The sequence below is a fragment of the Anneissia japonica genome, unplaced genomic scaffold (genome assembly GCF_011630105.1).
Source record: "Anneissia japonica isolate Jap-2015-1 unplaced genomic scaffold, ASM1163010v1 scaffold2030_len652032_cov178, whole genome shotgun sequence".
NCBI lineage: Eukaryota > Metazoa > Echinodermata > Crinoidea > Comatulida > Comatulidae > Anneissia > Anneissia japonica.
In genome coordinates this window covers 470,187-488,026 of record NW_022705472.1, presented here as the reverse complement: position 1 = coordinate 488,026, position 17,840 = coordinate 470,187, and the positions used below count along the sequence as shown (strand labels likewise).

General features: G+C 33.0%; 2 protein-coding genes across 5 annotated transcripts in view; both read right to left on the bottom strand.

Moving 5' to 3' along the window:
- Positions 1-11,129, bottom strand: part of LOC117105519 (protein tweety homolog 1-A-like) — a 38,581-nt gene extending 27,452 nt beyond the window's left edge. For 3 of the 4 annotated variants that reach the window (XM_033246685.1, XM_033246683.1, XM_033246686.1), the window contains exons 1-5: positions 10,815-11,129; positions 6,854-7,032; positions 3,142-3,253; positions 2,369-2,610; positions 1,597-1,692 (exon numbers count right to left, since the gene is read on the bottom strand). In XM_033246685.1, coding sequence (XP_033102576.1) covers positions 1,597-1,692; positions 2,369-2,610; positions 3,142-3,253; positions 6,854-7,032; positions 10,815-10,961 — 776 coding nt within the window. In that variant the 5' untranslated portion in view covers positions 10,962-11,129. The remainder of the gene's footprint in view (positions 1-1,596; positions 1,693-2,368; positions 2,611-3,141; positions 3,254-6,853; positions 7,033-10,814) is intronic. The other variant, XM_033246684.1, reaches the window with a different exon arrangement.
- A 3,671-nt stretch (positions 11,130-14,800) lies between these two features.
- On the bottom strand, positions 14,801-17,740 carry LOC117105530. The gene is made up of 2 exons (XM_033246697.1): positions 17,364-17,740; positions 14,801-17,174 (listed from the first exon to the last, which is right to left on the bottom strand). The coding sequence occupies exons 1-2, from the start codon at positions 17,545-17,547 to the stop codon at positions 15,712-15,714; spliced, it is 1,647 nt and encodes a 548-aa protein (XP_033102588.1). The 5' UTR covers positions 17,548-17,740; the 3' UTR covers positions 14,801-15,711.
- Between the last annotated feature and the right edge of the window lie 100 nt (positions 17,741-17,840).

Genomic DNA, 17,840 nt, shown 5'->3' with positions numbered 1-17,840 from the left:
TTAAGTGCACCTAATCTTTGACTTTTATTATTTCATACTGTACTGTTTATGTAGTTCAGCACAAGGAAACCAAATTTCATGTTTGCCTTGTTTTGCGGTCATGACAATAAAGTTTATCTTATCTTACATAATAATACTATCTAATCGACATCATATCTAAAAATCGTGATCACACTTTAAAAAAAAGAAGTGAATAAAGTACTTGCACTACACAATAAATACCCTGGTACGTGGCATTTCTTGAGTACTGACAAGCACACAGCTTTTCATAGTTTAGATGTTTGATCCTTTCAAGGACTCTGGAAAATCCCAGAAAAATCCCAAATGCACGTTTATATCACAGCTCTATGTTTCAAGCCAAATTCACAGAAAACCATATTAATCATTTAACAGTAACAACATTAAGAACACTTTTTTTTTATCAAGTCTATATGTAAAGTTTACAGTACATCGCATTTCCATGTTTGAAGCTAAATTTACTTTCTTCTTTCATCAACAAAGGCTTTTATTCAGTAACTAGGCCTCCAAACCTTTTATCATCTTAAAAACATAAATATAAATTAAGTAAGGGTTTCTTAATAAAGTATTTCTATGATTATAAACAAAATACACATATTTTAATAAATTATTGACATTATTCATATCTGGATGACATTCATGGAAAGAACTGTAATATTGAAGTATTTTTTGTTAACAAAATGTGATAGAAACGTTTTCTAATTTCATTTAAAAAGGGACGAACTCAACACAGACAGCTGTATCAATCACTTTAACATTAATAACACATAAGTTCTAAAGTACAGGCCTGTTAATTGTAGGTATTTATATAAATTATCTGTGTTTGAGATGAAACTGAAAGAGAAACTTCCTTGAATCTTCATTGTTCTAGACTAAGGAGAGGATATCAGTAGAAAAACATTAGAATTCAAATATTGAATAAACTTTTGAAGGGCATAATCATTGGACTACTGATAAAATATACAACACAATATAAACTTCATAAGTAACACAGGCTGAAACATTTCTTTTACTTTAATTTACTAAGTGGTGGATCTATACGGTAGCAAAAGGGGCATTTCCCTGCTCTCGCCCACTCTAAGCAAAAGCCAAGAAGTCACTTGCGCAAGTATGAAATCATTTAGATTTTAGACGATTCAAAATGGCTAAATCTTCAATATTCCAGGAAATGTACACTAACCCTCTGAACCCCCAAAATAAGTATAAAGGGCAGTCCTCAAATACTTCCTTTGGAACATAGGTTCCACCTCCCCTCCACCTCCTTGGACCGTAAGCCCTTGACTAACAATCATACAACTCCAAGCAAACAAATCTTACATCTGCCACTGTTACTACCTAGTAATACAGTTTCTATTGAATTATTATCATCATCATTATTATCACTATTATTGAAGAGAAAATAAAAATTATAAGAATATATGCCTATACATATTTATATTTCTTTTAAGGATACATAATCTAAAGCATAATTATGCTTGCTTTGTACACCTTTTCAATTTTTTTCTACGACCATTCTGTATTAACTGTGTTATTGTATATCTTGAAGAAATGGAATAAAGAACTGAATTGAATACTTACAAAACAAGAAGACATCTGGATGCCTTTCCTACGGCACACAGGGCTATCAAACACACAATACTTTCCAAACTAAAGAGTATTATGGTGCCAAGCCACCTAAAATACAGTAAAAGGAAAACATTTTATTTTATTATCAAAACTATAATTATCATTCACTAATTTTTTAAATATGATTAAAAGTAATTTCTGAAAATATCTAATTTAATCACCAGATCATAGTCATCATCATTATTATTCTCATAATTTACTAAACAACATCACTATCTACTGTACACTATCACAACATTATTACTGTCATGATCTTTGTCATTATGTTACCATCATAATAACCATCATTAATTATTTAGATCACAAGTGACAAAGTGCTTTTTCCCTGAAATAAGCATATGCAATAAGTAATTACTCACAAAGTGTAAGCCACCTCCCTCTCTAACTTAACTATGAAGTATTCACAGCAATCAATGTAACCGACATCAGATTTGAACTTACAACCCTTCGATTAAAAGCCTGATGCCTTATAAATATACCACATATGCAAGTACTGTATTCACTTAGTAGACATACCACATTTGTAACCTTAAAATCTCATCACATTGCATCAACCAATTATGATCAGTGCCAATTTAATTATAGAATCAACAACTCCCTTACCATTCTCTTATTAATGACAAAGCTACCCTCTTTAATATCTCCTCACATGTTTTCAAAACTGCACTTGTGTTACTAGTATGTTGATAACTATTCAAGGGTTGGCATCACTAATGAATCTTACCTGAAATAATCATACGACTCCAAATCGTCGGCTTTTGTCGTCAAGTTCAATTGCACGCTGTTGGAATCTCTATTTATTTCCGCAATATTTTGGGCTGTACTCGTTGTGTGCTGACTGAGCGTTGCAGTTAGCTTCAGCAATTTCTCTCGATCTTGCTGATTTAAGACTTTTTGAAACGTATCATTTAAAGTCTGCACATCCCTTGGAATATCATTACTGTATGTTGCACTGATTTTATTTACCTGAAAAATATGAAAATAATTATGTAATTAAAGATCTGTCAGTACTAAGCTAATAAACAATGCAATTCAATTTGAATCTACTACTTATCATCTTATATTTAAATTTGCTTATTTTGTACACACATATTTTTATGTTATTATCTTATTTGAAACTCAAAAATGTTTTAATAACATGTTCATTTTAAAGAAAAATGAACATATCAAATCATTTACAATAACTTTGATCTTATACCATTTTGCATTATTCTCATAGTTCATAGTTCCTTTTATTTGTCCTTTCGGAAATTCAATTTGACATACAATCACTCAGAGTTCAGTTTACATAGAAAAGGTCAATAAAATATATATCATAAAAAAACTGTTATATACTGCTTAATAATTTTATTATTAATTTCTCATTAGAGTATGCACATTGCCAAATAAAAGTAACAGACATAAAGAGAAACATGCAATCAAAAGCATTATCATAATTATATTCTATAAATAAATTTGAGTCATATTTTAGTTCATTCAAAATCCTATTTTCTATACCTCTGTTGTAATTTCATCAATTGTGATATCCACATCTTTTGCAGCATTCGTCAGTCTATGAACACCGGTTGACGTCTCCTCATTACCATAAAAACCGATCACTATAAATGCCCTAAGGATAAAAAAGACACTACTGTATAATATATAAATAATATCATATTAAATTTGCAATTATTTTCTTCATGACCAAAATAATAACATGAGAATGGTATGAATCATTACAGTATAGGTATATACTTTGATCATAAAAAAAATATATAAAAATATGCTAAACCATAAATACTGTATCTAAAGAACCATATATCTTTCATTTAACTACAGAAACCTGTCCACCATAAGGCCATAACTAAATCCTTTCCGAGCCACTGGGGCTCATAGGGTTGGAGCTTATCCAAAGTTTCTGTAGTGTGAAGTGGATGAGAGTTGTACTCCCCCTAGACGGGACACTAGTCCGTCGCAGGTTAGTCCCCAGCAGTTTGCTGGTACCCATTGATACAGCTGTGTGGACTGAAGCAATGTACAGTAGTGAGGCCATATTGTATCTTAATTGCACACATATATAAACTACAAGCAACACAGACACTACTGTATTCTGTTTATTCTCCATGTAGGCCAGAGCCACGCTTTCTGAACATCTATCATCAAAACTTGTTTTAAACCTTGTTTCGTAAAACTATTTTTGCAAAGAACGTCAGATGAGGGCGGAAAAAAATAAAAATAAAATCTTATTTAGCAAATAGTTTTATACCAAAAACATCCAGACGAAGGAGAAAATAAAAATTAAGTTTTATTGGTGAATGTAGATAGTGTAGTAATGGGATGGTTAAATGCTTTAAATTTATATAATTAGGGGGAAAAAAATGTATGTTATTTTTGGAGATTTTAAGGCAGCGGTGGGCATAATATTTTATTTTTTTCTGAAATTTCCTTTTCAGAAATTAAAATTTTATTTTTGTTCAAAATCATTACTATTGGTGGGTGAGGCTCGCTAAAAAGACCTGTATAAATAAACGTCTCGTCTAATTATAATAAAAATGACAGAATCAAACATCCAAACCCATCTACTTCAGGCCAAAATATATCATACATAAAATACTCTCTTTCAACTACACAGATGGCAAGACATGCAAGTCTTTGTTTCAATTCTTCTTCTTCATGTTGCAAGAAATCTAATTATGCCTGAAATGAATTCGTTCTTTTTGGTATGATTTAGGTTATTACTTTGAGTTGTCTTTTCACTGTCCAAGTTAAATTAGTTGCTACATTGCATCAATTTCTATTATTATAATGAGATATACAGACTTGGATAATTAGATTATATTTACTGAATACCTCTAATACAGTATTACTGCAAGCAAATGACAGTCAAATCTTTTGTCATAACATGTTATTATGGATACATACACACATCTAGTCTGCATAATACCATTAAATAATGACAAGGGATAAAACTAAAAAAAAAAGGAAAAGAATAAGTAGTGTCAAAAAAAACCAAAAAACATACAGTGTATGACCACTGTTAACAGTCAGGAAAATATTTTTCTGCTGATGTAGCAATTGCTTATTAAGGACCAATTAGGGAAAGGGTTGGGAAGGGTGTTTGTTTTTTTTTTTGGGGGGGGGGTGGATCAGGAGATGGCACAGAACCACTTGAATATTTTAAGGTTCTTGGCACGCTAAACAGGTTTAATTAATAGAAATGATAATATCCTTTGTTATACCAATGTTTAATCATCATATTTGATTGCTCTTGAACCACTTGAATATTTTAAGGTTCTTGGCACGCTAAACAGGTTTAATTAATAGAAAAGATAATATCCTTTGTTATACCAATGTTTAATCATCATATTTGATTGCTACTCCCTCTATTTGGTATTATCAAGGAGGTATTTATATTATGTACACTGTACTACAGTTAAACTGTGAAACCTTGTAGAAACAAAAGAACAAAAACACAGCTTGCTAATTTACCAGAATGGATTACTAATTAACTAAAGAACATTTATCAAATTACACTGACGTGGGACTCTTTGTTTAGCGGGAATGGGGGTGGGGGAGGCTAGTCTGTTTTTAGGCCTGGTTAACATTCATACTGAATTTTTTTATTTATTTCTTTCATACTCAATAAATACAGGGTGAAAACAAATAATGCAATTCTTTTAGTTTCATTATGAAGCATTAGTGAAATAGTTTTTCACTCATAATTCTTTAGAGTGCCATTTTCGGCCATCTAAAGGTGACATAATCATAAATTTTCAAATTACATTGCAGTGAATTCTTTATTTAGCTGTCTCTTATACACATCTAGATGTGTATAAGAGACAGGGGGGGCAGGCTAATCGGTTGCGGGCCTGGTTAACATTCATACTGTTCTTTTTTTCATTTCTTTCTCATTCAACAGGAAGATACTCAATAACAGGGTGAAACCAAATAAACCAATTCTTTTTAGTGAGTTTCATTATGAAGCATTAGTAATAATTGAGTTTTTCAGTTGAGAAAGAATCCAAGGTTTTGTGGCTGGATTTAAACATTAGTAGGCCTAATATTGAGTTTTTCAGTTGTGAGAAACATTTCTAGCTGTTGTGACAGGATTTTACCTTTAAAAACCCTACAATTCGAAGCAGTAGGAAGCATACTGTACACCTACACATGAGAATAGTCACACTCAGTTGAATGTATAATTGAACAGCAAAATCTCCCCTGGGAATCAATTCATACAGTTATGCCATACCTGACTGATTGATATTGCATATTTAAATAGTAAGACGGATATTCTTCAATAAATAATCATATACAGTACAAGTTGAAGGAGCTGCTCAGTAAACACAAAATGTTCGTGAACATTGTGGTTTAATATTTCAAAAAAGAAAGTTCACACAAACATTATGACGTTGTGAAATTAGGTTATAGAAAGTACATACATATGGTTATACAAAAGAGCGTTTTTAACTACAAACTGTAAAAATATTGAAGGACAAAATAAAATCAATTGTTTTTCAGGTAACAAAATATAGCCTCTTGAAAGGCATCATTGGAAACGTTTGACTAACTCCCTGCTTTGACACAAATTGGATTGATCATTAACTTGCTAGAATAACACCATCCCATAAATTAGTTTATATCTAGTCCAAACATTATTTTGATAACAAAAGTATATCAAAGAAATGTACTATACTATATACACAGGTTCTGACACTTTGAAGCATTGTCTTCCAAAACAGGTATCTATTTACAGTATACATTACTAATGTGGTGGTCTAGTGGCTCTGGATCTACAGTAGATACTGTATATGATTACTCAGAAAAACGAATATCACATCAGAGTTTTATTGATCTGACCCCTGTTTGACAGTTTGCAAACCTACCAGAAGTGAAGTTTAATTTGAGTTTTGAGGCTTTAAAAATCGGTGATATCCAAAATGTTCCAGTAAGGTATCGTTAACAGGAAGAAGCTAGTGGTATAAGTCAATGTTCTATCTGGTAGTTGCATGTACATGTAAGAGCATTTGTGCTACAGTACCCCCTGGATTATGATACCAGACTAGTCAACTAGAGGCTGTGGGTTCGATTCCCCTGAAGTATTCAGTACAATAACACATCTGGTTGGGCAAAATTACACTCCTACAGTACAATATTTTCAAAATTATGTTGATAACCTTATAGGTTTTTGGTTGAAAAATTATTTTTTAAGTAAAACCATCATTATACTTACAAGCAAAACAAGGCAACAGTTGCAAGGACCCACTTCTTTGAGGTGGGATTTTTCCTGGGTGAGCGCTGTATACTATTCGACCGTCTCTTGCGGCAAAATCCATAGCAACAGTAAAAAAATACTGCTAAAATTGTCAGCAGGAGTAATGCTATCGGGATGGCTGCCAGAAATAGAAGTGTCTGGGGAGAAAATGAACAAGTACAAATAAATATATGAATCAAAAATAATGAAACATGGTGCACAAAAAAAAAATCCAAACCGAACTAACCCAAATATCTTGAAAATGTTTTTCATGCTTTGGAACTATAACCATAGATTTTTGGTTATTATTTTACCAACAATAAGGCATAGGGTGAGTGATTGAAAACCATGACCTTATAATTCGGCCAAGGTCTAGATGAAGGAAGCTAAATTTAGGAAATCATGAATAATCAGAATTTTTATCACTTAATTATAATATGAAACCTTTTTTAGTTTAGCGGTGAAAGAGAATCATTAGTGTATTAACTGTTTATAAAAAAAGTAATACTTTATGGTCTTTGAACAATTTAAATCACAAAAACTTTGTAATGCCAGGTAAACAAGGAAAACAGGGTCATTTAGGTGAAAATTTTTTTATACCTTGTTTAGCGAACCCACCACCTGACAATAATGGTGATTTTGAATAATAATACAATTTTATTTTCGGTCAATTAGCCCACTAGCCGCCACAAAAAATTTTAATTAAAAACAAATAAATGTTTTTGTTAATTTTTATTACACCTGTCGCTGACTTGAAATCCCCCCAAAATAAGCTATGTATATTTCTTCCTCATTATATAATATAAAGTATTTAACCATCCCATTACTACACTGTTTACATTTACCAGTAAAATTTCTTTTTTATTTTCTTCTCCATCTGGATGTTTTTGGCAAAAATATTGGATAATTAAGACAAAAAAACAAAATTTTTTTGTTTTTTTTCCCGCCCTCCTCTGACGGTCTTTAAAAAAATAAGTTTGTGAAACAAGGTATAAAAACTAAGCATTTTTATGAAGTTGTACAGTATCTAACCCATGGAGGCCTTGTATCAGGACATCCTGATCAAAATTTCAAGAGGAAATTGTTGATGACAAACAAAATCAAACAAAAACCTCTAAAAATGTTCAATAGATTCATAGCTAATTGACTGTTTGTTTGACAATAATAACAATCAGTTGTCATGACATGGACTATGATCACATAAAATATTTAGAAATCCTAAGACTTGAAAATATTGGGGTCTTTTCAAAAACAGAGGTTAAAATGAGTCATTCTAACACTAATCATTATTTTAGGATTAGCTAGTTTATGTGGATTAGGCCATCAATTTTTATTGGAATTAACTTATCCTAAATTGAGATAATCCCCAACATATTTGGATTACCTCTATATCAGCAATTTGTTTTCATAATACCTGGTATACAGTATCATACTTGATGGCAGACACTCGGATTGGTCCATTTAAACACGCGTCTGTTGATTGTGTTAAATTTCCAACAAATAATTTATCAATCAAAAAACTTGTGTTTAAAACATTACATAACTAATATTTTATGTTTAGTGCTTGGTAGTGTTTTGAGGGAATCAGAAAACTAGTACATGAATGTGCCACGACATGTCCACAGTTATAAATAATATTTATTATTGAATTCGTAAATTACTGTATAGTTCTCAGTGATTTATTAAAAGGCAATTCATATACTGTTAGTATTATCACCGGCATGGGGGGAGGGATAACTAAGGAAGGGACACAAGCACATTTTTATGGGAGGGCACCCCTCCTAGATACGCAACTATCAGCAGGACCCAATAGGGCTGAAGAATGCTACACATACTGTACTTCAACCGATGGCGTTCGATCTGGTCCCCTTTACTCTTGCTTCATTGGTCATTTTGTTAAACGACACAAATGTGGCAAACATGCACATATTGATTGAGATTGCCTCACCACATTTTTTTCACTACCCTCTAAATAATTTAATTTAATATCTAATAAATTATGCTCGTTTGATGATGCATAATTTGTAATGTGGGTTAGCAAAGCTACACTTCTTTGTACCTACTGTAATGAATGTACAGTAGATGGAGGTCACGCTTGGACGACTATCTGCGTCATTAAAAATGTTAACAAATGATATACAATGACGTGACTGACGTCTCAAGGTGTGTTTATTGACAATAATAAAAATAGAAGTTACTGGTAACAACAAAACAGAGGTAATAATGCACACAATACTGTATACACTGTATTGCAATGTTATTTAATTATCAATCAACCAACAGCCATATCAATCACATGCACAATGCACATGCATACTTTTGAAAAACTATAAGGCCCTAAAATAATTATTAGTTTATCACCCTATCTAGGCTGGAAAGCCAAATATCATTCTTGTGTTGTTTGCTGTTTGCATAATCAAAGTAAAGTACATGACTGAGAAAATACAAACAATTACTTAATATTTTCTAAAAAAAATTGAAAACAGGTGAAAAACAGAATTTCAATTTTTGTTAACCAAATAATAAAATAGAAGATGTGATAAACTAATCTTTTTTTTTATTGGGCCAAATATATATACAGTACTGTAGTATTAACAAATAATTGAAAGTTGCATAAGATAATATTTTTTTTGTTTCTTTCAAACTTCTTTACTTTTGTTTTTAATTCTGTTTTTGATTATTTAAGATTTGTACTTTTAAATTTCCTTCTCTTTTGTCTCGTTTTTTTACTTTGATTTTGTAATTTAAATATTGTACTTTAAGTTCAAGTATGGTTAGGTCAAAGTATTGCAGCAGTTTATTGTGCCTCCGTCTAAATAAAAAGCAAATGTGAGGTCTTACTACAAAATGAGTCTCAAAAAATCAAAAAATGAGTTAATATTACATTTTGGTAGACCACATTATACAGTAAGCTTTAATTTGGTCTTTGAATGGCTTCCCTAGGATAAATAGATCCAGAGATGTTAGCATTTAAATTTTAGGTGCATGAGAACCAGTTTTTGAGAAAATCAGCCTCAAAGATAAAATAACCTGTACAAATAATAGGACTAGAATTACAGAATATGCGAAGAGAACACTGTTTTAATAAGAAAATTCACCTTCGCTGGTGGGGGGCGCGAGGTCCCCGACGAGGGGGGCCGATGCCCCGACGAGGGGCCAGATTTCCCCGACGAAATAATAGCTGTTGTCCCTAAATGTATTATGTCATTATTAATATTGCACTGTACCAGAACAACGATATAAACAATACAGATAAAAATACAAATAACAATTTATGAAAAGGCATCGCTTTAACAAAATAAAAAAAAACCGAAAAAACCTGGCAATGAATAGAGCTGTCCTTAAAATTGGATAAGAACCTGGCAATTAATTATTTATAAACAAACATCACGAGTCGCTGCCGTCATGAATCGCTGGGAAAGAACGTTGTTTTTAGTAATAAAATGCTAAAAACTGGTGTAATTAGTGAGAGAACCGGATGAAAAAGAATCGTAAGATATTGTTAAGAGTGTACAGTAGGTAAAAAGACAATTTTTGAAGATAGAGTGTTACAGTACTAAAGTGCATTAGCACCCTATTATTTTGTACCAAGTCTGTATCACGCACTACTACCAGGAAAATATATTTTATTAACTACTGGAAGCTAAGCAGTGCACTGAAAGTATAATATAGACGTTAGACTAGCTACCAGCTAACAATAGGTTGGCAACTAAGCCTAGGCCTATAATACCGAAGTATAGATTAATAGAGTCTTCCAGTAAAACAGCCTAGCATAAAAAAGCAAGAAGAAAAGCAATACTTAATTTTAACGTTAGATCTACTCCAAATAAAAATATTCAATCATCATCAACAAATAAAAATATCGATTAATACACAATTAGAACTGTAGTCAATTGTTAAACATTAATGCTAACTACTGCCATTTAGTCGTTTCACTCACTTGGAAATATTCATCACTGTCAGGCTGGAATGATGAGTCAACTAACGTGAATGATTTGTATTCGACGTGCGGCCAGGAATGGTACCATTTGGTAAGCCAGAAAGCCGTATAATTGCCCCGCCAAGAATAACCTACAAGCTGCCACATTTTAGAACATTCTTATCCTTAACAATCCATGTAAAATGTTTCGTTTTCCCGGAGAAGGTTCGTAATTCCTTTATGATAAAATTCCAACGAATAATAAAGTATTTAGTATTTCCTTTAGTACTTCAAACAACAAACTTCGTCAACGCCGTGTTAAATTCATTCAATGGTCAACTAAGTCGATACGCTTCAGTGAAGTTGATACTGAATCATTCATGACGTGTGGCTAGCGGTATTTTGAATAAGGTTTGTTTACAGTATTTGTTTTGTTTTATATGTTCTGTATCGCCATCAAACTTAACAACTCACAGATCAAATTGAGATCAAAAGAATAACGCTCTCAACATAAGCTCGTTTTCTTGGGGCAGTGGTACTTCTTGGAGATGGTATATGGGGCGGGGACCAAAACTGCCATCTACTGTACAAAGTGGTAGTCATCGCCTGGTGGCGCTATCACGATTTTCTCTCCCTCTGTTTCCATCCTATCACAGAAATTCAAAGTCCATCGTGTAACCGTGTACCACACGGCCTCTCATACTTTATATTGTCAATGGCGCCCTCTATGTCATTCTTTTTAACCTAAAGCAGGGTTTCCGAAGGTATCATCGAAAGGTATTGATAATAAAATCCCTTTAAATCGTTCTTATTATGCTTATTTTTTAGCAAAATTATATAAAATATGACAATATGTTGACTCATTAATACGTCAGATGAAGTATTTTGACTATCTGTGATTTGGGTGTATATTGTTTTCACTTACAAAACAAAGGGTACAGATGTCAACATATTAGTATGCCGATTGATTAGGCTAGGTATAGGCCTAGCAGTTTAAAGCTATATAGCCTAGGAGGTCAAGCACCTAGCACTGCAGCCTCCTAGGCTAGAGTCACAGAGTCCTCTGATTAAGTTAGGCCTAGGTCTAACATGGTCTGGGCCTTGGCCTACAGTACATCTAGGCCTAGACTATTATTAAGCTGAAGTTGTTGACGTGAACAGAACAGATGAGACTACTAGTACACCAGCACTTAAGGTAATTAAGCAGGCAGGGAGAACAATACCAGATTGTAAAGTAGGGCCTGTGTATCCTGTATATACGCCGAGCAAAAATTAGACTTTAACCTAATCTTAATAAATACTATTTAAAGTAGTTACGATTCTGTGCACTTATTTTCCTAGCATTTTTCCGCACAAATTTGAGCAAGCTTTTGAGATATCTGCGCAATTAAAGAAATTCACAGTATGGAGGCTATATAAAGGGATACACAGGCCCTATTTTTCATTTAACAATAAGGCATAGGTGGCCAAGGTCTACATGTGTGATTGTTAACTATGCTCTTCCTTTTATTTATTTAGTGTCAGAGAAGAGGTGACGACAGCCCTTCTTGTCAAGATACCATTACAACTGCTTAAATAACATGGTAAGATCCAAACAATTATTTTGAAAAATTTAGTAAACCCAACTCACTACATTACTAACAAATATTTATCATGTTAACTGATATAGTATGAAGTCTAGAACCTGTTTTTGACAAAATGTTAGACTGAAATATTTAACCAAGACAATAATTTTTACAGTACAGTATAAATGTTTTTAGATACTGTCAATATTTATTGTTAAAAATATAAAACATTACTGTAAATAATTATATTTTCCTTTTCCCACAGCCAAAAGAAATTCAAGAGATTAAGGATTTCCTCCTGACAGCAAGGAGGAAAGATGCAAAATGTGAGTAAATCATAGTGTAATATTAAACAATAATATTAATATTATATTGCCTTTTTAAAATAGATTTTTGACCTTTTTCAGTGGGATCCAAAATATGAATTAAACATGTAATAATTTTTTTCTGAATTGCAAATATAATATGTATTCCATCCTTTGTTTCTTTTATTAAGTGGGGTGGGGGTGTGTGTGTGTGTGATGAGATTCCCAATCATTAATGTACTCTTTGACAAGAGATGTATCATTGTATTCCATCTAGTAATAAGCCTTTTATTTCCACAAGGAATGTCTGCAAATCCACCATCGAGAAAACATACAGGTGTTGGTCAATAGCCAGCAGCTTTTTACTTTTTAGTGGGAGAGGGGGGTGGTGGGTTACTTTATGAGAATAATTTTTTGGGGTTGTTTCAAGTCTCAAGGAAGATGGGAGGGTGGCAAGACAGCGGACGGTTCTCCACATCATTTAAACTCCTGTCATTTATACAGGAGTGCCCTTTTTCTTTCTGAATCCCCTCCTGCAAATATCTGGACCCACCCAAGTACTCACAATAACATAAAGCTGTTGATAATTATTTCCTAGCTGTTAAGATTAAGAAGAACAAAGATAATGTCAAGTTTAAGGTCCGCTGCAGTAGATACCTCTACACGCTTGTAGTCAAGGAGACTGAGAAAGCTGAAAAACTGAAGCAGTCTCTACCACCAGGTATGTGATCAAAAGATTTTTTTAAGCACTTAATTGTCGTCATCGTTTTTTGTCACTAGACGTAACATGCACCACTGTACAGTTTCATTGGTCTCGGTTTGAGCAGGATGGTATTGGTAGTTGCAAATGTGTTACAACATTTTTTTTTATTATAGCCAATACTCTAACTCGTGTAGACTTTTTTTGTTTATATTGTGTTGTCGTTTTATAGTGTTTTTAAACATAGTATAGTATATAATATATAACTTGCCTAATTTGAATCCAGAATGGCATTGAAAGATTGTTAGACTTAGATAAAATTTGAATTACAGATCATTAATTAATGGAAAACAACAATTTGGCATGAGAAATAAGATCGACTTTTCAAGTTAGGCAAAGTCTAATTATGCAGTCGTTCGACTATTTTTAATGTTTTTCTAATGTAAATTTTCTATATTAAATATTGCATTCTATTTTTAATGATTTGTAAATTTATAATTACCAGTTATATCTTTTTTGTATGTGATTTGTTTTTACTGAATTTATAGCTTAAATAGAGATATTTGACAATTTAATAAGTGTTTGATCACTCTATCTACTAAAATAAAACAAGATTTTGTTTTTTTAATTTATTTTCTTGCAGGTTTACAAGTGAAAGAACTAAAGTGAGATCATGGCAGCAATGTGGATTTTTGGCATGTACATATGGATTGAGGAAGGAGATGATTAAAAACTATTCCTGAAGGAAAATGTCTCTGCTATTTTATTTCATTTAGTCTTTCTCTTCTATATGAGGCTTGCCATCCGAAAACCAGCATCAGTGGCCAAAAAATGAAAATTGATTTTTTAATATATTTTTCTCCACAATATATGTGGCAAAGACAAGCCAAACCAGTCACTCGTCGCAAAAAAGTTTCTCATGCAGAAACTATCTTTAAATCCTTAAAAAGTGTTATTTTAACATTGAAAATGGGGAAAATAACAGCATAGGATGGTGTGTAGATATACTGTATAAAGGTTAGTTTAGTGCAATAAAATAGATTTTTTTAAATTTGACATTTTAGCATGTCTTGGCCATTTTCGACGAGTGACTGGTTTGGCTTGTCTTTGCCACATATTATTATAAATGATGCATCGTTTACTGGATTCGATCTATTATTGCTTCCCTGTATACAATGCTGCAACCTTCTTTTGCTAATTACTCAGTTTAACTTATAGTGACAGTGCATTGGTTTTTGGATGGCATGCCTCATATACCGTTGATTTGAAATATAAATACCGTATTTATTCAGTGCATAAATGCACTCGAAAGCTCCAATGAGGGCAGTATAACAGAGGCAGTAGATCTAAAATAGATCTGTTAATCAGCCAAGTGTTTCCGAGCTCCTCACAAGGGCAGTACTGTATAATAGAGGCAGTAGATTTAAAAAAGATCTATTAATTAATCAGCCTCATGAGGGCAGTATACAGTAATAGAGGCAGTAGAGCTTCTCATCGGAGCAAAATAGCAGGGCCACTATAATGTGTTAGAACACCACCATTATGATCACAAATTACTATCGCATTCATTCACAACAGCAGTGGTCAGATTTGACATCAAACTGAATGGAAGGTGTTGCACATACCATAATATAAACATATATTATAATGCACATAAGACGAGACACTTTTTAATCCTAGTTTCGTTGGAGAAGGGCGGAATAAAAATAAAATTTTGTTTTCTTAATTAGCAATTAGTTTTGCCAAAAAAATCCAGATGGAGGTGAAAGTAAAATGGGATGGTTAAATGCTTCAAATTTATATAATTAGCAGTGGGTGCGCTAATTGGCCAAAAATAAAATTTTATTTTTATTCAAAGTCATCAATATTTGCGTTCGACGGGTTCGCTAAATAAGGTATAAAAAAAAATCGTCAAGGAGGTTTCTACAATATTCAAAAATCATTGAGCAAACTTGACTGCAATACAAATACAATATATCAACAACTTTATTTTATACTGATTAAATATAAATTCACTATCTATTAGGCAAATTTTTAAAACATACTAAATGTACAATAAAATTTCTACGATTTAAAAAATTATATATACGTCTTTGGTAAAATCTGGAAAAACATGCCCCAATTTCAAGTACTTAATTGTTCATTTAGAACAAATACAGTAGTTCTTAACGTCCAATAACATGTAGGCAGTTCAGGTTTTGCTAATATTCAACATGTACATTCAATTCAGTTTAATTTTTATTTGCTTAACATCATTTTTCATAATAAAAATATTTAAATACAACTTGCAAGGTCTGTAATTGGAACATAATCGCAAACATTGCTCAGCGGATCGAACTTAAACTGTCTTATTGCACATTGTACTCATCGTACAAATTGACACTTGCTAAACGGTCATAGAAACCATCAGGTCGCAGGCCGTTAATCATGGAGCACAAGTGAATATCACTGACCGACTGGATACCAAAATAAGTGTGCTGAAACGGACTGTAGTAACTCTTATCTAAGTATGGGGTACCTAGGGATTCTGCATTGCACCTTCTCAACTTCAATATAGTCATGTGAGTATTCGGTGTATCACGTGTCCCAGTAAGACTAATACCTGCTTCGCTAAATTTTGTTTGCAATCGCTTGATTAAATTAGTGAGAGCTGATTCTGGACAAGGTGGGCTGAAAAGAACCCTGTCGTGGAAATTGTCCAGACCCTCAAAGCGGAGAAGGAGGCTTGGTGGCAGTAGCCGAGAAACTTCATGTTGGAGGTCCTTCAACACTTTCAGTGCAGTCATTTTCTCATCATTACTGTCAAGTCGTAGTGTACACAAGGTAACATGGAGACTGGACAGGGTTGTGCAGGCTGGTTCCAAAGTGGGCTCATTAGATAATATTAAATCTTGAACAGTTTTAACATTTTTTAGAATTTCTTCATTATCAATTCGAATTGCAATGAAGTAATTTGGTACATTTCTGTTAATTTTCCTTTTGGTTGGTTTGTCTTCTGATTTTTCTAAGTTTTCTTCATCTTCAGCATTGAGTTCTACATCAATTTCATCAACTTCTTTCTCCTCATCTGACATTCCCTCCTTTTGAAATTTCTTTACAACATCTGTGATAGTTGTCTGGCTTCCTGTAGATCCAAAAACATTGTCCAGACGAACTCGCTTATCCCATACTATCTCATCTTGATACTTGAAGTACTGAATCCGGTGTCTGGGAATCGCTAATGTATTGAGATCGACTGTTGCGATATCTACCCAACTGAATGCCTCGAATGGCTGCTCTAGGATGCCTAAGAATCTGTCTAAATACCCAACAATAAAATGCCTTGGGCTTAGCTCAGGATCCCACTGGATACGAGAAATAACATCACAGGCGGTCTTCATAGGAGGTTTCTTCCCATTCACACATTTTTCACTTTCACCATTATCATCATTCTCCTGACCTCTATCCTTACTTTTGTTCTCCTCATCATTAACCATGCAATCATTCTCATTTTCATGGTTGACCTCTTTATGGCCTGGATGTAAATTAAGACACTTAGTACCAAAACGACATTTTCCTTTCAAGAAGAAAGAGCAGGGAGTTTTGCAATTCTTTTTGGCATTATCCTCAATGTCTAAAGGTCTTGTGTAGTTGACTTCCATCTTATCCAGATGATCTTTAGCTGCTTCAATGATGGTTAGGATCATTGGTGTGCCAACCATCTCTCTTGCAACTTGATACATGTTCTGTAGAAGATCCCCTGTTTGCTGATCAGTCAAACTGAAGGTTTCAGGTATCACCTCAATTCTTGGTGGACAATCTGGATACATTTCTGCAAAATTAATAATTACTTTTTTTTAAGTGCAAGAATTGAGAAAATGAACTTTTGGTTTTTTAACGGTCTTCCCATGGCCTTCTGCTTTTGTGGACTTTATATTTACCACCCTGTATCATCTACATACTAGGTCTTCATTTACATAATGTGACTATGTTGATACAATTATTCAACAATATTAATTACCTGGAATTGAGAAGCAAAAAGCTAATCCAAGATTGTTTGGTTTTATGCTGATCTCTTTGCTGTATTTACTCTCTCTGTTTGATGTTACATTGATTTCATCAGAAAAAATACATTGTAATACTTCCACCTCTGACTGGCCATCCTCCAAGGAGCTCTGCGTTTGGATCAAGTCAACCCCTGCCATGACCTATAAAAAATACAAGTCTGTACAGTGGCTCTGCTATATTAAATACTAAAATATGTATGGAGAGTCTCAATTGGAATTGCTAATGATTGATTAGAAGCTGACCACTGTGTTCTTATAAAACATAAACTACAACAGTACGTTCATATATTTATATATAAAGCATAGTATTTTTGTTCTTATTTTATTTAAAATTTTGACCAATCATAAATATTTTTTATCAAGATTTTTGTAATAGCCCAACTCTGTCCTATATTTCGTTTGTCACACATGCTGAAGAAGACCAGAGAATG

What these genes read in the sequence shown, in the direction of transcription:
- LOC117105530 (XM_033246697.1), bottom strand. Translation starts at nt 17,547, where the DNA reads ATGGCAGGGGTTGACTTGATCCAAACGCAGAGCTCCTTGGAGGATGGC. An exon ending in TTTTTGCTTCTCAATTCCAG is followed by an intron (nt 17,175 to 17,363) that starts GTAATTAATATT and finishes TTAATTTTGCAG; the next exon opens with AAATGTATCCAGATTGTCCA.